The following is an 18996-nucleotide window of genomic DNA, read 5'->3' on the forward strand; positions in this document are numbered from 1 at the left end:
ACCCACAATCATAGGTGTCTCGCGTGCCCAAGGGATGCAACTCTGCACAGCGAATCGCGGTGCCTTAGACGACAGGGCCACCCGTGCCACCTACTAGTGAAGTAGGCCATATCGGTTTGTCAATTTTATGTTCAAGAAGTCTTATAAAAAGGTAAGGTATATAAGTTAGTGAACATCATTACTATTTTACCAAGGTCATTTTCAGTCATATTTCCGTAACTTAAAACATGCTGTTGCATCGACAATGTTTCAGCTATATACCCATCTTCCCGAAGCAAGTGAGTTAACTGACTGTAAAAGTCCAGTTTCCACCCTTGCCGAACTAGGCTGGTATTATGGAGTTACATTTTGGCTGGACTAACGAGTCTATGCATAGTCCAATCAAAATCGCGCACTGAAATTGAAATCCGGTTCGTAAAGTGTCTTGCAGATTTCGGTCAACTGCAGGATTTGCAAAGCATGTGCACCGCTAACTCGTTGTCAAAAGATATTTTCTAAATCTTTTCATGCTTTTAATAAAGGTGCTGACGTGATTTGATGCACTTCGCGATGTAAGACTCGTTTTATCACAATATAGACCTTCATTATCAATCAGATCGTCTTGACTGGGCACCACCGTTTTGTTTGAAGCAAATGCAAGTGATACGAGATGTTGAATCTGATTGGTCAATAGGAGAGGCATAGAAAGGACATAACTCGTAATAGCCACTGGTGGCGCTACGATCGAGCCCAGGAATTCCAGCCTAGTTCGGCAAGGGTGGAAACAGGACTTTTAAAGTCAGTTAACTCTCTTGCCTCGGGAAGATGGCTATATACCATGTACACCACCATCAAAATATGGCTCCAGTTATTTAGGGCTTAACGATTCACCAATACCCACAATGACATTGATACTTAGGTACAGACGAAACTCAAATTGTCAGTTTGTAAGATCGCTATACAGAATAAATAGAACAGGACTGATGGAGTTACCTCCCATAACGACGGAAGTAGCATAGCTCCACCTGTGAGTGCGGCTAAACACAAAGATTTAGTGGTAATAGTTGGGGCCAATTTTGGGTTTTAAAAGTCTTTTAACAATAGGATGTATGCGGATAGTGTCAAACAGTCATGTCTCACACGACAATCATGTCAACACATGACGGAAGACATCAAGTGGTTTCAGAGTTGTATTTCAGTGATTGCATTATTTCTTCCTATTTGTTGTAGTGTATTGTGGTATCGTCAGTCCCTATCATGATACATATCGTATCCCGAGATCTCTGGTGATACCCAGATCGGGCTGCAGTGCACATACCTGACACGGTGCTGGTGGTGGAGGTCGTGGTGGTAGTTTTCTGCCCCAACACAAGAGACTGATCTTTAGCCCCATCAGCTAGTGGCTGTGTTGCAACTGACAAGGTAACTTTCCCTCCCTCGCGGTTTACCACTAGAACAGTCTTAGTCTGAGGGCTTCCATCTGCAGTCTTCTCGTCCAATGACTTTAACAAACTTGTCTTGGCATTGGGGAAAACTGACTGAAGGCTAACTATGGAGGGGTTATTGGTGGACTTTTCACTCTCCGTCTCCGACTTGCTTTCAGACGCCCCTCCCGCAGGGTCAGACATGGGCTGCTCAGTCCCAGACTTGTCTTCCGCTGGAGTTGAGCTGCTGTTGATGGTTTGATTCACGGATTCTGAGGTATCCATCTTCTCTTCCTTGTCTTCAGTATCCGTTGGTTTGAGCCCTGTTGATGACACGGTGAAGGTAGTGGACTTGATGGTGGTCGTCTCCGTCGTCTCCGTCACCTGTTGTGTTGTTGTGGTGGCCCCATCAGGACTCACACCACGGACAGAAGTGGCTGAGGTGGATGTAGTGGTAGTTGTGGTGGCTGCTGCTGTTGTAACTTCCGTCTTCTCCTGAAATGTGTGTCAATCAGGAATTGATTTATTCACAAACAAAAGATAAAGTACATGGACAATAGTTACTACAGCAAAAGAAACCAACTGCTCTTCCATTAGTCAGTGTCTGACAAACAGCTGGTTTGATTATCTCAGCTGTATGATACGCATCTGGGTGCCTATGTACAAAGTGATCTTAGCGCTAAGGTGATCGTAACTCCGATACCTTAACATACAGGCCTCAAAGTAAATTAAATTTTTACCAAGTAGCCATGTGGCTACAAGCATTATTTTCCAGGTAGTCAGTGGTAAAATCAAGAAGTCAACCCAATATTGTAGATAGCCAAAAGCATTTTAAATTATCTTTTATCAAATAACTATTATAAAATGTACAAGTCATAGCACTGGTCTTGAAATTGTATGTTAGTGGAAACTGTACTTGATTTTTGTTATTTGTGACTCAAACAATGATGCAATTTTATGCTACTAGATTATTTAGGTATATCCTTGCTTATCCAATGAGCATTGTCAACTGAAATGAAATACCACTTACATTAATATTTATGTATTTCTGTTCATTGTCGACTTTGGGCGGAATTATACGCAAGTACAATTACTAGCAGACATGTTTTCCACAATCAGCTATTATATATTTTTGTGTCTTCAAATGTGAACCAATAGAATTTAGTTGCCACAAGATATTATTCAAGGTATCTCTGAATCTTAGACAGTAGACAAATTGAAATTTAGGTCGAATTGGCGACTGTTTTAGTGGCAACTTTTAGGCCTGACATAGACTTACAACAGTTTCCCCCTGCATTGGTACACCTCTTGATACACTATACTTGGCAGGATTCCTATGCTAATCATAATGGGCATCCAAATGGATTGGGTGGTCAGGCTCAGTAACAAATTGATTCCATGCCACCGTACCCCAATACCACAATGATACTCATGTTGTCAATCACTGAAATGTCGGGTCCGGACTCGATTATGTCCAGGCCAATTCTTCATATTGTTGGATTATTGCAGAGTGCGGCGTTAACATACACCCGGGATTTAAAAGGCCCCAAATCCTGCATCCAATATGCATAAGTACTGAAAACGGACACCAGTAAACCACAGTGTGCATCCATTGCAACACAAAAAATTTGTATGCATGGTTAGGAACAAATTTTGTTATTTCATAAGTTGGTATAATCATTTTCCATATGTAATCATTTGAAGAAATACAATACAAAGTTGAATGCTTCATGATCTTTTAGTTTTAGAGCTACAGGGTTAGAAATTGGCACTAGTCCTATAGTCCTTGCCAAACTGCCCAATAGTAAAGGTATCCTAAGGACTAGATGAATTTTGACATTTTTAAAGGTTCTGCTATATGCTTTCATTATAAGGACTAGTGGACTGAAACTGTTAGTTTCTACCGCTGAGCTGCTAGGAAGTTTATTGCAGATGGGGGGACTCATTTTTGTTTTTAACTAATGGCCTCTGAGTATGTGCCATCACATCACATGTGGTAGAGTACTGTATTCATGTTTTCACATTTCTCTGGGACCCCCATTTTTCAACATGGGACACTAACAATTAAAGGTTTTGAGTCCCCTGGACCCCCAAAATAAACAACCCTGGTAAATCCCTGATATGATATTTGAAGATACTTTTGAAACGGAATTTGTCTGATACTTTGATTCAGTGTACTCTCTCTTATACAAAGACCTCAGCCTTGTGTGATTTGTGGTGTTGGCTACTTGTTTTGTTTGTTTGTTGTTTAACCTGCACTCAGCAATATTCCAGCTGTATGACGACAGTCTACAAATAATCGAGTCTGGACCAGACAATCCAGTGACTGACATCATGAGCATCGATCCACGCAATTGGGATATGATGACCTGCATCAACAAAGTCAGCGAGCCTGACCACCAGATCCCGTTAGGTTAGTCTCCTCTTACGACAAACATAGTGACTACTTGTACAAAATGGGAAGACAGTCAACAAGACACATTATACTGAACAACAGTATCTGTGTTCATCCCTCTAGACTTTGAAGGTGAAATTGGGTTTAATGTCGCGTCGCATTTCTATAGCAACGTGCATGCATGTGTGCAAGCACGCTTGTAATAGTCTTGACTGATGTTGATTTACAGTGCTAGCCCACTGAGATACCATACCGCAGCTTAACATGAATACCCCACTCAGACACAGTATATGGACTCCAAGCCGACCAGTCCTTCTTTTAGCCTCTTAATGCCAAGCGCCAGACAGGGTAACAAGTACCACCGTTTAACGTCTTTCGTTGTGACGCGGCTGTTAATCGAACCCTGGACCTTCCGCTCTCCTGGCTGGCGCTCTACCACGAGACCACGGATTTGTTTGTTTGTTTGTTTGTTGTTTAATGCCGCACTCAGCAATATTCCGCAGAGGCGGTCCTGACTAACGGACTAGTGTCAGACTAGGTGAGACAACTCTACACACCATAACTGGATTAATCCTATCCTTGTCTCCAGGAAGTTGCTCATCATTCTCAATCTTGTTTGCTGCTTCATATTTCTTCTCTTCTTCCTTCCGCTTCTCTTCCTCCTCCTTGGCTTTCTTCTCCACTTCCTCCTGGGCCTTCTTCAGTGCTCGCTCTGACTGAAGCTTGGTCAGCTGACCTGAAACAAGGATTCAGAGGGTCATTTGATGACTCAAAAACTGTGTCCTTTCGCTATCATTTTCCATGGGTCTTAAAAAATATATGTGAAAAAGTTGTGGGCAAGAATGAGAGTGATTTTCACACATTGTACCAATGTGGGGAATCGAACCTGGGCCTTCGGTGTGAGGAGCGAACGCCTTAACCACTGAGCTAACCCACTGCTCCATAAAACCCAGACCAAAGATTACAGGTGGATGAACTGATAAATTACCAGGTTCTCTCTCAGACATAATGCTGTGAAATTTGATTTTAATGAAAGAGAATTTTTTTGTCCACCTAAAACAAAACTGCAATATTCTACTTGATTGCCAAGTCTAGCACACCAGGCTGGGAAAGTAGTAACTTGTCCCTAGTTGCTAGTTGTCAGAACTTTACAAAGGACAATTCCAAAATATAGTCATGTTCCAGAGCTCTAGATAGCTGCGTATTTGCTTAAAAATATGCATTAAATAAACGGAAATGCACAGAAAAATCAAATCCCCAGCATACCAAATTCGCAACAAAAACTATAAATACTAGCTATTGAAATAAAACAAGCACATATATTACAACGGTTACATAAACGATTGCGTATCAGACGATCGCAAAATTCATTTACAGATCGTTACATTCGGCAAAACATGTGCGACAAACAAACTTAATTATACCGTTAGACATAGTGCCTAGCAATATATCTTAAAAAGTTACTGATTGGTGCTTCTAAACATAGCGTCAAATGACCACGCGTCTTTCTTGCAATACTAGGTTTTGCACACAAAATGGCTTCCTGGAGAGGTCGTTAAAAGCAGTCACTGACGGGTCAAAACAAAATTTCAAGCTGGAAAGAGTTCTTATCCCAACGATAAGTTAGGTAGAGGTATTCTTGATGAAGAGTGTTGTTTGTCAGAGTGCGTTGTGGGTGATAATTTGAGTGAAGTTATCTCATCTGTCACTAACTCTAATGCATAGAAAAATCATGATGGTAACCGTGTGTGCAAAAAGACAATAGACAATAGAATGGAAACATAAATATCCTTGGCTGACATTTTGTTGTCAAGACAATGAAACACGTTGTTGTTGCCCTTGTCAGGAAAAGAAAACTAGTTTCTTTTCTTACCAGCGTCTGGGCTTTGGAAGGCACACCAAGTATATAGATTTCAAGCATTTAACTAAAATACCAAAATGTCAAGAAACAGGTGGGTAAAACAAAAATTGAATACCCTTTAAAAATTGTGGATACCCAATCAAAATGAAACCCATGGGTAAAATACCCAAATAACCAAAAGCTTATCTAGAGCTCTAATGTCCACTGAAATTTGCATGTAATTAGCAAATGATTAGTGAAAGAGAACTAAAATCAAATATGCAACTAAGTATCAACAATAAATGTTTTCTAACTGGGCACTGCACCAAACATCATATGTTATTATTACATTGAAAAATAAAGCTCAGGAGTTATCCAGGATCAAAACTAAGTGCCCTTGGCAGTCAAATAGGGGAACAAATTTGATTCTTTTTTTACTGATTTTTCATGAATTCTGAGGATTTCGGAATTTTTACTTTGAATGGGGAATTTTAACTGTCATTTGCTGCAGACTTGGGGCCTCTGAGCAGGTCTAGATACATCCCTGGAAGCTGTATAAGATCCAATGAAGTTACTTACTTGTTTCCACCTCTAAGGTTGATTTCTTGTTCCCCCTGGCAGTGTTTGTGAGCTCATCTGTAATGGTCATCTGTTTGCTGATATCATCCCGCATCTCATGAAGAGTGGACACGAGGTCTCGCTCCCAGTCCCGTCCGTCCATGGCCTCGAGCAGCTCATCAATCTGGGCCTTGGTGCTGTAGTACCAGACTTCATTCTCCCCTTCACTGAAATAGTTATCAGTATTCATACTCTTGACAAGAAAACATCACGTAAAAAACAAACAATGCAAACATTGTAGAGTCACAAATTGTTTCATGAAACTTAACTAGTTCAGTGGACTTTTTCAGTCATGTAAGATTGATTCTCATGCTAATACGACGAGTGTGATAAAGCCATTCTCAACAATTACAAAGTATGAAAAAAACCATAATACTTACACAATGAGTCTTCTGACGAGAAACCAGTACTTTCTCCCATGCCTATCAAACCCTATCGGTTCTTGTCGACAAAGGAGGCCACTTTTTTCTGCCTCAGATATGCAGTCAGTTACACCTTTAACCTAAACAGAGAAAATAATAAAGAAACATTAAGGTCTAAATAATAGTAATCTCAATAAATGTCAGACAATATGCACTAACAGGGATGGAAACTAACATATTTAGTCCACTGGTCCTTATAATGATAACATATAGCAAGACCCTTAAAAATGGCAAATTTCTACTCATCCTTATGACAATGTATGATACCTTAACTATTGGCCAGTTTGGCAAGGACTACAGGACTAGTGCTAGTTTCTAACGCTGGACTAATACTTTCAAAACACTGGTAATTCTAGGAATAGTACAACAGGAATAGGTATACAAATGTTTAACATGTATCACAATATTTTGCGATACAAAAGGATATATTAAGATATGTATCACGATATATTGTATAATTCTTAATTTTGTATTCAGAAGTTATCTGAAATATCTATATATGAATTGAAGTTCATAAATAGAACAAAACAAGATCCTTGTACATGTTGTACAACATTATATTTACTCATTCAATAAATGCATGCACAGGGGCTGGGGAGGTATGATTATGACGATACATGACAAAAGTCACTATTTGAAATCACTTGAAACATTTGAGCATGAAAAGATGATATTGTGATACATATCATGGATGGAATTAACCTCAATTCACCGATATACCAGTAATACCACCCACCTATGGTACGACGGATCATGGTCAATTTTGTGATAGCCAGTCTACCCTAATGAAGGGCGAGTGTATGCGTAGGGTTTAACACCACTTTGAACAGTATTTCAGTTGTATCGCAAAGTATTTCTTGAGGAGTCCGAGTTATCTCCAAATTTTGAGTGAGTGAGTTGGGTTTAACGCCGCTTTTAACAGTATTACAGTTATATCGCTGCGTGTCAGCTTAATGTGGGAGGAAAGCCCGAAGTGATGCAGGTCTCAGACGTTTACCACTTCGGTCAAACCCCAATCTCATTAAAATCAGATCTTAGTTCTTGCTACCGATAAACAAATAGCGGTAGCGAGAACTAAGATCTGATTTTAATGAGATTGGTCAAACCCATGAGCCGTCATAGCTCATCAGTAGCATATGTTTTAACCTGCATTTACGATTTCTGAACAGGCTTCATGAATTACTTTGTTTTGTAAGAGAGTCTGTGCGGAATCTAACTGCAGGGTATTATTAGGTTTGAAAAATAAATAGCAAATGTGACAGTGATTTAGTTGCTATTGGGTCCATAACCATGCATTTGCACTACAGTACTTTAGTGGGTGGGAAGCATGGGTGGCACAGTCACCAAGGTGCCGCAATTCACTGTGCAGAGTTGCATCCCTTGGGCACGCAATATCAAGATTTATGTCATCTATCTAATAGAAGAATAAAACTTAATATCTATTCTTATTTGAACCTTTTCACATATTAGCAGAAATAGTGAGCAGTATTCAAAATTAAGCATGAAAGTCAAGGGGTCCTTTTCATAGCCCTGATGATAAAAGGTAACAATTTAGGGGTCACTAGATTCAAATACTATACAAGCAACTCTCAAGGACCCCTCTTCATTTTGAACGCTGGTGAGGATGGAAAGAGATTTCACATTTCTAGTACCTGGTGAGCTCGGCAAACATTGCAGAGCCAGTCATCATCAGGAACCTCTATAAGGGGCGGGTCTACACATGCCAGGTGATACACGGCGGAACATGTCTCACAACACAGCAAATCACCCAATCTGAAAGGAAACAGCATCAATTACAAAAAAATGAGCAATGGCTCTAGAAACAAATCTGCTATTCCACAGTAATAACATTACCAGAAGTCCACTCGCCTGAGGCGAGCAAAACTCAGGAAAGACCAGTGACATTTGCTACCACGTTTACTATTAGGTAGATGGCAGCACTTTCACATCATTTTGCAAACTAGTGAAAACAAAAAATAATTTCTAACCCTGAAAATGTCATATTTATCTAATAGTTTGGAAGTGACAGAAACGATTAGTTGGCATATCATTAAGTGAATGACTTCCCTTGCAAAGTTGTAGCTAGTACACATAAATGAAACGAAGGAATGTTTCATAAATGTAATAAAGAAAAGAAATTGTGTCAAGACTTTGACGAACAGATATTGGCGATTTCGTTTGTTCTAAGTTCAACATATTTAAACTGTGAAAGAAAAATAGTAAAATATGTAGTTGTTTACATATTTGCAAGGGAGACAGATGGCAAGTAAAAATGAAGTTAGATCACCATCTAGCTTTGTGTTACCAACACATTACTCATATAAACATTGAATTGCAAATATAACTATCAAAATTCAGTTTTCATTAGCACCAAACATGTTTCATAGGTAATATTTTTGTGTATCACTTACAGATCTTTCCTTACACTTAAAATTGTCAATGTGAGAGAGAGCAAAGATAATCATGATTGACTTGTGCTATTCTATTAAAGATATGACTATACAAAAAATTACTGTCAAATGTTATAACACAAAAGATGCTTACTTGTGGCAGTTTCTACAATGATCATCATACTGAATATTGCCTTCATTTGTAATCTCTTCTCGAACTTTATTTGTTGCAAGGAACAGATCCGTTAGGGTCTGAAGTACTTTTAACTTGTCACATATTGGAACAAATGGAAAATCACATGACTCCAAAGGTGGGAGAGCGGAACGGTATTCATCATGACGATCACTGTCCAAATATGCTCTGGCTAATTCAGACCATGTCATTCCATCGATGAAGAACAGTGATACATTTATACTATCTTTCAAATCATGAGGTCCGAACACAGTGCTATTGCTTTCTTCCTCTCTCATTAGCGCCTTCAACAGGCATATATGAATCTCTCCAATCAGTGTGCACTGCTCATCGCTCAATAAAGCAGCACAGTAGTCTTCAAAAGTGAAAGGGGACAACCTTAGTATAGTTCTGAAATGTCTAAGGACTTCATAGATTCCAACAGTTTGACACAGGTATTCCGAGGATAAGATTAAATCAGTAGAACTCGTTGGTAGAGTAAGAGGAGGTATTTCCTTGTCATCTGGTATATCTGGACTCTTGGGTCTTCTTGAAAATAATCTTCTCTTGCTGACTGAACTACTAATGGTGCTGATACTCTCTTCGCTGAAATCGCTGTCAGAACCCTCATAGGTGTCATCAGTATCATTGTTTTCAAGATCGATAGTATCCAGGTCAGTAATGTCACTGCTTCGGTCTGCATCTACTATATCCACTGTTGACGATAATTCATCATCATCTCCCAAGAAACTACTGATGAAACTTCTGCTTTTGACTGTAGAATCCCTGCCTCTTCCCCTGTCAGACCTGCCATTGCCTCTGGAATTGGGTATACCAAAGTAAGGCCCACTGACAGGTGTGCTTGATCGTGAGTTTGGGTCACTCGAAGTTGTAAAAGCTTTCGGTTTTCGTAGAAAATTTGTGCGATTACTTGACAAAGGGGTCTTTGGAGGACGGCCCCTCATGCGCCGTGATCGGGTCGCCATGGGTGCTCAATCCCGATGTTTTAGAGACCCAGAACTGTTACAAACCCTATGACACATGGATTATATGTTGTACCCCAACATCGTTCGGTATATTCAGTGTCCATGTTGAAAATTTTTGGAAGCCGCCATTTTCCAAACGATGGTCACGTGACTGTCATGGCCTATCAAATGGAGCTCTAAAGTGAATTTTTGCGCTAACTGCAAATATAAGAGCCTAATTCAAGAAAAAATATGAACTGTCTTATTTTTCAAATTGTAACTTTCCCTAATATGCACAGATTTATCAAAATGAACCTGTTACTTTGCCGATTACTTCAAAATTCGCATCTGAAAATCAAGATGACAAAAGTCGAACAAGCGTTTGAAAGAAACGATTTCATTGGCTATCAAATTTTCCTGTGCAGCGATTGTTTCCTGTTTGCGCTGCATTTCACCAGGTTTAAGATGGTTTAATCTTTCTAAAATCGAAATACAGCGTCGGTCAAATATAGGCGACCATATATTGAAAACCTGCATAGTAGAACAATAATTAATTTCGTGGTCAATGGGATAACGAATTATCCAATAAAAACACGCGTTCTATGAGGTGCGTCGGCCGGGCACCTGTTGTTATGTTATTCCAGTAAATCAGTTACCTCCCTTATATAATTGATGTTTGTGTAAAATAGAAGCAGTATTTGTGTATCTTATTCATACTAAGGAACGAGAAAACGTGTGACTTCACATTATAAACTTCCTTTTGCATCAGCATGGCCACCACGACGAATAAGCAGTGGACCGGCATGTACAAATTGGAGCCGGTTTATCCACCAGATTTTAAAGTAGAAGTTTCTAATGTCATGTACTCAGTCGCGAATTACCAAACAGGAAATTGTCAGGTAAATGTTCATTTATTTTTTGCAAGATTCTGATGAACATCGCCTGTCAAACCACTGATGAAGTGGGTTAATATTACTTTCAGACCCTTTCCAAAGCAAACCTTGCACAATGAGGACACACATAAAATCGACATGAACACACACCTGAGCTCATTTAATGAAATCACGAAACCGGTGTTACATGTCATGGCCGGGGCATTTGTAATCCTAGCCTTTCTAGTTATGTCATGTTACAGATTTACTAATCCACCAGAAAGGACAGGCAGCTACAGAGAGCTATAGGCCTAGATCTACATACATATACTAGATACGATTCCAAATGAACTTATGCTAATTTTGTTGACATCACAAGGGCTGTTGTCATGTTGACAGTGCTGACTGATAGCAGGTGATCAGTGTTGACAGTACTAATTGCAGGTGATCAGTGTTGACAGTAGTGACTAATTGCAGGTGATCAGTGTTGACAGTAGCCTGCAACCTCGGGGTATCGCGGTACTTGTCATGTACGCTAAACGGAACAAAATGCACTCACTAACCTTTATGTTTATTCGTGTTCTCTGTATCAAATATCATTCATGTTATCAAACAATGCATATTTTACTTATAAAAGTTCATTATTTACATCAGTAGCTCCGAGTAAAAGCCGGGCCTCGCGCTCAGTTTGACAAGGGAGAGAACTCCATTGTATCGCGGTACAGAGAAAAGTTGTGTATGGAGATCCAAATTGGACAAAAAGAGGACATAATTCTACCAACCACTTGGTATGATCATGCCAGACATCAGTGATTTGTCCAGACAAGTGCAAAGACAGCACAAGTAAAATTCTAAATGTGTTATCAGCAAGAGGTATTCAATGCATATTTACCAAAAAGTAAGAGAAAAATATTTTTATAAGTCAACATCAAAATATCAGAAATGATATTTTAAGATTGTTTAAACAAAATTGGATGACAATAATTTGTCACAAAATGGAAAAATGTTAAAAGTCAACAATAAATATATAAAAAGCACTCCTAGTATGCCCAAAGTATGTATTTATCTTTTGGTTACTAGTGAAGAACGTATTTCTAAGTTTGGCATTATGGCCCTTATGATCTCCCAATAGATTCTGGGCACAGAGCGGGAAAAAATGTGCCGACTACGTAACTTCTGTTACCTCATTAGTCGTCATGAATATGCAGATGATCTAGTTCAGGTCGATAGAGAAAGTTTACTTGGGGAACTGCGGGTTATATCGTTGGCCATTGATAGATGGGGGTAAGGCAATATTACAACAGATGCCAGAAATATGTATCAACGGATTAATAACTCCTTACTTACAGCAAAATTTCACATTCCGAGGAAATTGAAATTGTTTACGAAGTGAGCACTTCCTGGTTACTGATTAGCATTAATAGACAGCCGCTAAGAGGCGTGTCCCGCGTGAACTACCTGAAATCACAAATGCCGCGATACGATGAATGCCGCGGTACCATGGGGTCCGAGTATACTGACTAATTGTGGGTGATCAGTGCTTTCTAATTGCAGGTGATGAGTGTTGATAATGCTCTGTACTTGTAGGTTATCAGTGTTGACCATATTAGAGTAATTACAGGTGATCAGTGCTCACGGATTGTAGGTGATCAGTGTTTCCATTTTTCTGGAGCAGAACTCCAAAACCGTTAAATATTTCTTGTTGAGACTAGCTGTATAGATGAGTCTCAAATCCCTGTTGTGATTTTGTGTTAGACTTATTCGCCAGCAACATACAATGGCCGTAAGAGGCGACCAAATGGTTTTTGAGAGGTCAGAATCGGTGACTCGGTTGATTGAGTGTCATCATACTCAGACAGCAGGGATCGTTGCTCACAATATTCATCACTGGATTATCTGGTCCAGATTCAATTTTAAATACAGGTCCTCATCATATAGCTACAATATTGTTGAGTGTGTGGTAAGCAATAAACAAACATACAAAAAAACAAATTTGGGGAATATTTGAATTGATCTTTTCTACACATAAACAGATGCCTTCTGATGGCCTACTTTTGATGTAAGAAAAACCTTTTGGTGATAAAATATCAGTCTAGTTTCAGACTATGGTTGAGGACATACCATATTTTCTTGAGTACAGTATGTACTTTTTTTGCCACAAAATACAGCCGTGTAGAGAGAGTTCACATAATACATTGAGTTTTCATGTTATGATTTATTTTCCCTAATACAAAGACATCTCGGTCTACCGTGAGCACATAACACCAGGAAATAACATGTCAACAAGTATGTAACAAAACAATGTGTTCATTGTATGTCTGGACTTACTTTTGTAATCTATTTTATTAAATGTATTCCAAATTTCATTCATTACATTAATTTCAATGAAATTTTGTGTGAACTGATCAGCAGATTGACTGGTCACACTGTTCCCCATGTATTAAAAAGATATCGATCAATAACAATCAGCTGTACTAAAGACACTTGTTATTTTTGGTTTAAATATATAAAGTAAACGCTTCAACTAAAATGAAGGATATTGGAGTATATTATTCCTTGTAAAATAGTTGTTTTAGATACAGTTTCTTCCTTTGATTGCATCAAATACTTATATTATTGGGTATTTTTAACTGAATCACCAGTAGATCTGAGAGAAATTGTGTGTAATAGCTGATTACTGCTTAGTTTCTGAAACAAATACGTACAGTAATCTTAATGTCTGCCTTTAAAACAGTGCCTAACATACATTAAATACAACTGAAAATGTAAGTCATGTCTAGTGATGTGTTATCGCAAATTTAACATTTTCATTGACCAAAAAGCGTTTTTGTAAAACGATAGCCAAAGCGATACAATGTGGTTTTGAGTACTTGAAATCTTCTTTTCCCCAAAAATTACTGCATCCCTAGAGAGGAGTGCACAGAAAACATTATTTATCTATGTTAAGAAAAATGCACTTCTGCGATATTGGTTGTAAAATGTCATAAAATGAGCGACGATGTTGTTACAATACTTTGAGGTGATTTGAGGTTTATTCAGGTTTAATGTCAGCTTTTCCTCAAGCATCACTTTCACTAATTTCTGTGTCCATTACTAAAAGTTTACACTATACACCATGCTATGGGTAGATGCACTGTCTATTAGGGCTGGGATGGGTAAATCTGGTACTGGTACCCACAGGACTACCCGGACCCGTGGTTAGTCATGTGATATATTGTTGAATGACAAAAGTTATCTAAAACTCTATGGTTACACTATAAGTCACTAATGTTCCCATTTCTTTCTGACAATGCACCCATTCCTTCTGACTTTTATATGTTCAAATAAAGATAAAACTTCATGCAGTAAACTTCAGTGTATGCGTGACCAGATCGTTTTACACACGTATAAATACATTTTGCCAGGGCTACGGTCAACTTTTCCAAATCGGACATTTTGTACCTATCTCTAAATATCTACAACGGGTACCCGGGTAGGGTCGGGAAATAGGGTGGAGGGTACCCGGGAAGTAAATTTGGACTCGTCCCAGCCCTACTGTCTATAAAAGGCATAGTCGTTTAGGACAAAAGATCACATGATACCAGAATTGCATATTAATTGTGGGGTGTTACTGGAATAGCCTGGAAGATGTATATGACTGTAGCCGGTAAATAATCAAATCTAGACCAGACGAACCAGTGATTGTATAACGATTCACACCAATGTGCATTCAACAAGGTCAGCAAGCCTGACCAATCCGTAAAGTCTCCTAAAGTAACGACCAACAAAGGTTGCAGGAAACTTATTCTAACCCGAAATCCCCATGGGGGTCAGATATATATATATGGTGTGATTATGCCCTGATTGGTATTAATGAATTCTGCAGGCTTAGAAATATAGTTTGTTTCAAGATGGCAACTGGGCACTGATAAAGAAGTCCAGTTGTGCCTTTTAGAATTTAAGTTCGCCAACCAGAAAAATCTGTGCATTATGTTAATTTTCTTGCGTTTGTCCAGTTTATTTGTGTGAAGTACATTTCTCCCTTATTTCACTGACTGAAGATTGTCCCATTTTAAAGAATATGATTTCTAAGTGTGTACTTTAGGCACCGGGAGATTACTTTAACCTTTCCATTATCATTTTCTCCACACCAATGGCACTTAAATTTTAATACAAGACATTTCAAACCCTGATGTATGTTTCTATTACCATGCTCAGATGTTTTTCACAACATGTCAATAGATATAGAATCAAGAATCAAGAAATTTATTGTACCAAAACGCCCACTTTGGACAAATATAGGATATTAATATGGCTCCGTGATAAGAACATGGCAAGTGGTTATGCATGGCACAGATGCATGAAAACATAATGAAAGTGCTAGTAAAAGCAACGATGTCCTTTCCACAAATATAATTATACACATGTTAAGGTTATTTTCACCGGACTTCTGTATATTTGCAACATAATGGTATCTGATTATTAGAGCTGTCACGATTCACTCGTGTATTTGGTGAATCCAACCGTATTCCTTCATGAATTGAATTCGTTATTTGTGGTCACTAGAATTGAATGTTTACAACAAAAACTTTAAAAGAGTGTTTTTTACTTGAAGTTGTCTGTTTATATCAAAGCAAGATATGCTTAATGGAATATGTACAAGCCATGCAGTAGTCTGTTGTGTGGGTCATCTACAACGCCACCTGGTTAAACGGATGATTGTCTATAATGCTCATCAATTATCTGGACCCCAAAGGTAGCATTGTAGCGAGCGATCACTGTATTTTTCATTGAATATAATAAATAATACATCGAGTGCTGACTTGTTGTATTCTTGAATAAATATTTGTATTCGATACCCTATATTCGTGATACATATTTTATTCGCCTAATAGTGTATTCGTTGCAGCCCTACTGATTATTATTTTGCACAGATGTAAATAACAGATACAGAATTACCCAATTTTGGCTATTACTTTGGTCGCAGTGTGAGTGAGTGAGTTGGGTTTAACGCCGCTTTGGACAGTATTCCAGTTATATCACGGCGTGTCAGTTTAATGTGGGAGGAAAGCTCAAAGTGATGCAGGTCTCAGACATTTAGGTTTACCACTTTGGTGAAACCCACAATCATGGATATGACATTAACAAAAGTAAAAACAATGGGGGCAATCCAACAATCATAGGTTTCTGGCATGCCCAAGGGACACAACTCTGCATGGTGAATTACGGTGCCTCAGACAGCTGGGCCACCCATGCCCCCCTATGTTAAAGGAAGTAACTACAGTCAACTACAGTCAACTATAGTCAACATTATGACACATGCAGCCATTTGTCAAGTAGTCAGCTCGTATTTTTCCGCCCTCAATTTAACAAATATCATGTAAAAGTAGTGTTCAGCATGTTCAGGTCCATGTTCGGTCCCTAATTATTGCACAAGCCATCTGGGCTAGAAGAAATATAAAAGGGGTGGCCATCATAAAATGTCAGTGTTACTTGTCGAGTTGGCCAGTGTATTGGTCATCAAGCATGACATCTGAAGGATTTATTTAGACGTGATCAGAGGCCGTCATATTCAGCCCCAAGTCGGCAACAGATGTAGGAAACCATGCCCAAATTGGAATTAACAATTGCCCAACTCATAACATTCATCTGACGTTACGGCTCTGTGGAGGTGGCTTGTCGTTCACTGATAACAAGACCAGGAAAAGTATATGCTTTTTTACTCAGTCTTACGTCATTGCATTCAGTGCAGGGTTAAAACAGTTTCAGAAAAAAAAGAATTTTATGAAATTCAAATTTGATCAAAATTATTATTTTATTCTCAATTTGCCTGACATCTTAGATCAATGTGAGCTATCTATATTTCAACTTACCAGTGTATTGCCATAGCAATGCATTGATAGTTGGATCAATGCAGGGATATGTGTAAACCTGCAGAGGATGATATTCGGCCCAAAGTCTGCAGCAAATGTCAGTCATAAGACACTAGCAGGTACATATAACTAATGGACCCGTGAAGATCCGGGGTAGAATAGGTCTTCAGCAACCCATGCTTGCCGTAAAAGGCGACTATGCTTGTCGTAAAAGGCGACTAACAGGATCGGTTGGTCAGGCTCGCTGACTTGGTTGATGCATGTCATCGATCCCAATTGCGTGGGTCGATGCTCATGATATTATTCACTGGATTGTCTGGTCCAGACTCGATTATTTACAGACCGCCTTCATATAGCTGGAATATTGCTGAGTGCAGCGTAAAACAACAAACCAACCAACCAACTATAACTAATGTTATGGCAAAATAGAAGTGATTTCTATTTCACTAATAACAGGATCAATATAGAGGGAGAGGCTTTAATGCTTAGTGCAACTTTATTGCAATGTTAAAATTCAAAGTTAAATTAAGACTTTTAAAAAAAATTGAAATTGTGAACAAAACAACAATGTTTCCCAATTTGCCTTCCGACCAGGCACCTAGATTGGATTCCTGGAGAAATCCCTGCATTATTCGGCCCCTCACACAATGGATGTGACACCCTCTGTCACTATATCCATGTTATCCGCGTTATCCGTCCCTTGTTTACAAGACACACAGCACTGATGGGAAAGAAGGCCCCCTGATACACCTGGAATCAATAAGAGAAAGGAGCCCTACCGGATGAGCCATAACAACTGTTGTATAGAAAGGTGGAAAATCAATACAGCTTTACAATTCACACAAATGTAGATATTAACAGCAGTATATTGACATTGATTCTGGGCCTTGGTGGGATGCTCTTGGAGGGATTGAAACTGTCATGGTAGATAAGCTCAGGGACAAAACATGCATTGTAATATGGAATTCAAGAAAGGGAAGATGCAGCAATGCTGTGGAGCAGTAGTGATTCATTGAGCAGGCCAGGGTATTGTCTGATTGATGTATGATCTAGTTACTTGTACCGTGGTATGTCTCCTGGCTGAAACTCAGGCCTTGTATTGATTAAAAATCATATGTATATCTAAATAAAAATTGGTCCATAATGGAAAACATTTTTTCTTGGATATTGAAATACACATTAAAGACATGAGATGTGCTGTGTTGAGAGTCTTGCACACCCAGCAAGCCTCATATGGATATATGTCATGACAAAAACATATTAAAGACAGACCATTTTTATTTTTGTTTACAGATTTTGTAGGTCAGTATGTCGTACAATACTGCTATAGAAAAATTGGTTTACAGATCGCAAAGAAAAATGGAAAAATTACCAAATCTCCAAAATTATGTATTTATAAGATCAATGCGAATAACTGCATGACCCACATGACTAGTCTAACAACATTTTTAGAAAACCTTTGAAAAAATCGAATTATAACCTGAAATGTCTTTTTGAATTTTTGTTTCACTAAAAGATCTGTAAACCAGTAAATAAAAGAGGTCTGGCCTAAACAGTTGTAAAAGTGCATAAAAAAAACAGATTTTAAAATTCAGTTAAAATTTAATGAAGTAAGTAATATAAGAATTCAGGTTTTATTAAGTGTGAACTTGTTTAATATCAAAAGGCTACATGTTGTATTTCATAAAGACATCTTGATTTTTAAATGCTATTGAGATGAAAGCTCTGCCTCTTGTGTCAGAAATTATACATATTTGATTGTACTAACACTAACATTAAAAGCTTTTTTGCAGGTGTATTTGGGTCATGTGACTAGTCTTTATTTTTGTTTTCTTTCATGTTCACTTTGGGGCGGTGGGGTAGCCTAGTGGTTAAAGTGTTCGCTCGTCATGCCGAAGACCCGAGTTCGATTCCCAACATGGGTACAATGTGTGAAGCCCATTTCTGGTGTACCCCGCCGTGATATTGCTGGAATATGGGGATGTAATTTGTAAATGTTAGTGAAAATTAGAAGTTGATCTCTTCATACTACTGGGGGATTCTAGTGTAGGAACAATTCCATGTATT

The 18996-nt window shown here is 38.6% G+C and overlaps 1 protein-coding gene across 2 annotated transcripts in view; it reads right to left on the minus strand.

Moving 5' to 3' along the window:
• The window catches only part of LOC124132552 (nucleosome-remodeling factor subunit BPTF-like), a 33302-nt gene extending 22559 nt beyond the window's left edge, over window positions 1–10743 (minus strand). The window contains exons 1-6 of one of the 2 annotated variants that reach the window (XM_046496500.2): window positions 9223–10738; window positions 8331–8451; window positions 6637–6758; window positions 6218–6423; window positions 4356–4534; window positions 1298–1898 (exon numbers count right to left, since the gene is read on the minus strand). In XM_046496500.2, coding sequence (XP_046352456.1) covers window positions 1298–1898; window positions 4356–4534; window positions 6218–6423; window positions 6637–6758; window positions 8331–8451; window positions 9223–10226 — 2233 coding nt within the window. In that variant the 5' untranslated portion in view covers window positions 10227–10738. Of the gene's footprint in view, window positions 1–1297; window positions 1899–4355; window positions 4535–6217; window positions 6424–6636; window positions 6759–8330; window positions 8452–9222 lie in introns of both variants that reach the window. The other variant, XM_046496502.2, reaches the window with a different exon arrangement.
• Window positions 10744–18996: the final 8253 nt, after the last annotated feature.

Source organism: Haliotis rufescens, unplaced genomic scaffold (genome assembly GCF_023055435.1).
Source record: "Haliotis rufescens isolate VD_foot unplaced genomic scaffold, xgHalRufe1.0.p SCAF_11, whole genome shotgun sequence".
NCBI classification, from domain to species: Eukaryota; Metazoa; Mollusca; class Gastropoda; order Lepetellida; family Haliotidae; genus Haliotis; species Haliotis rufescens.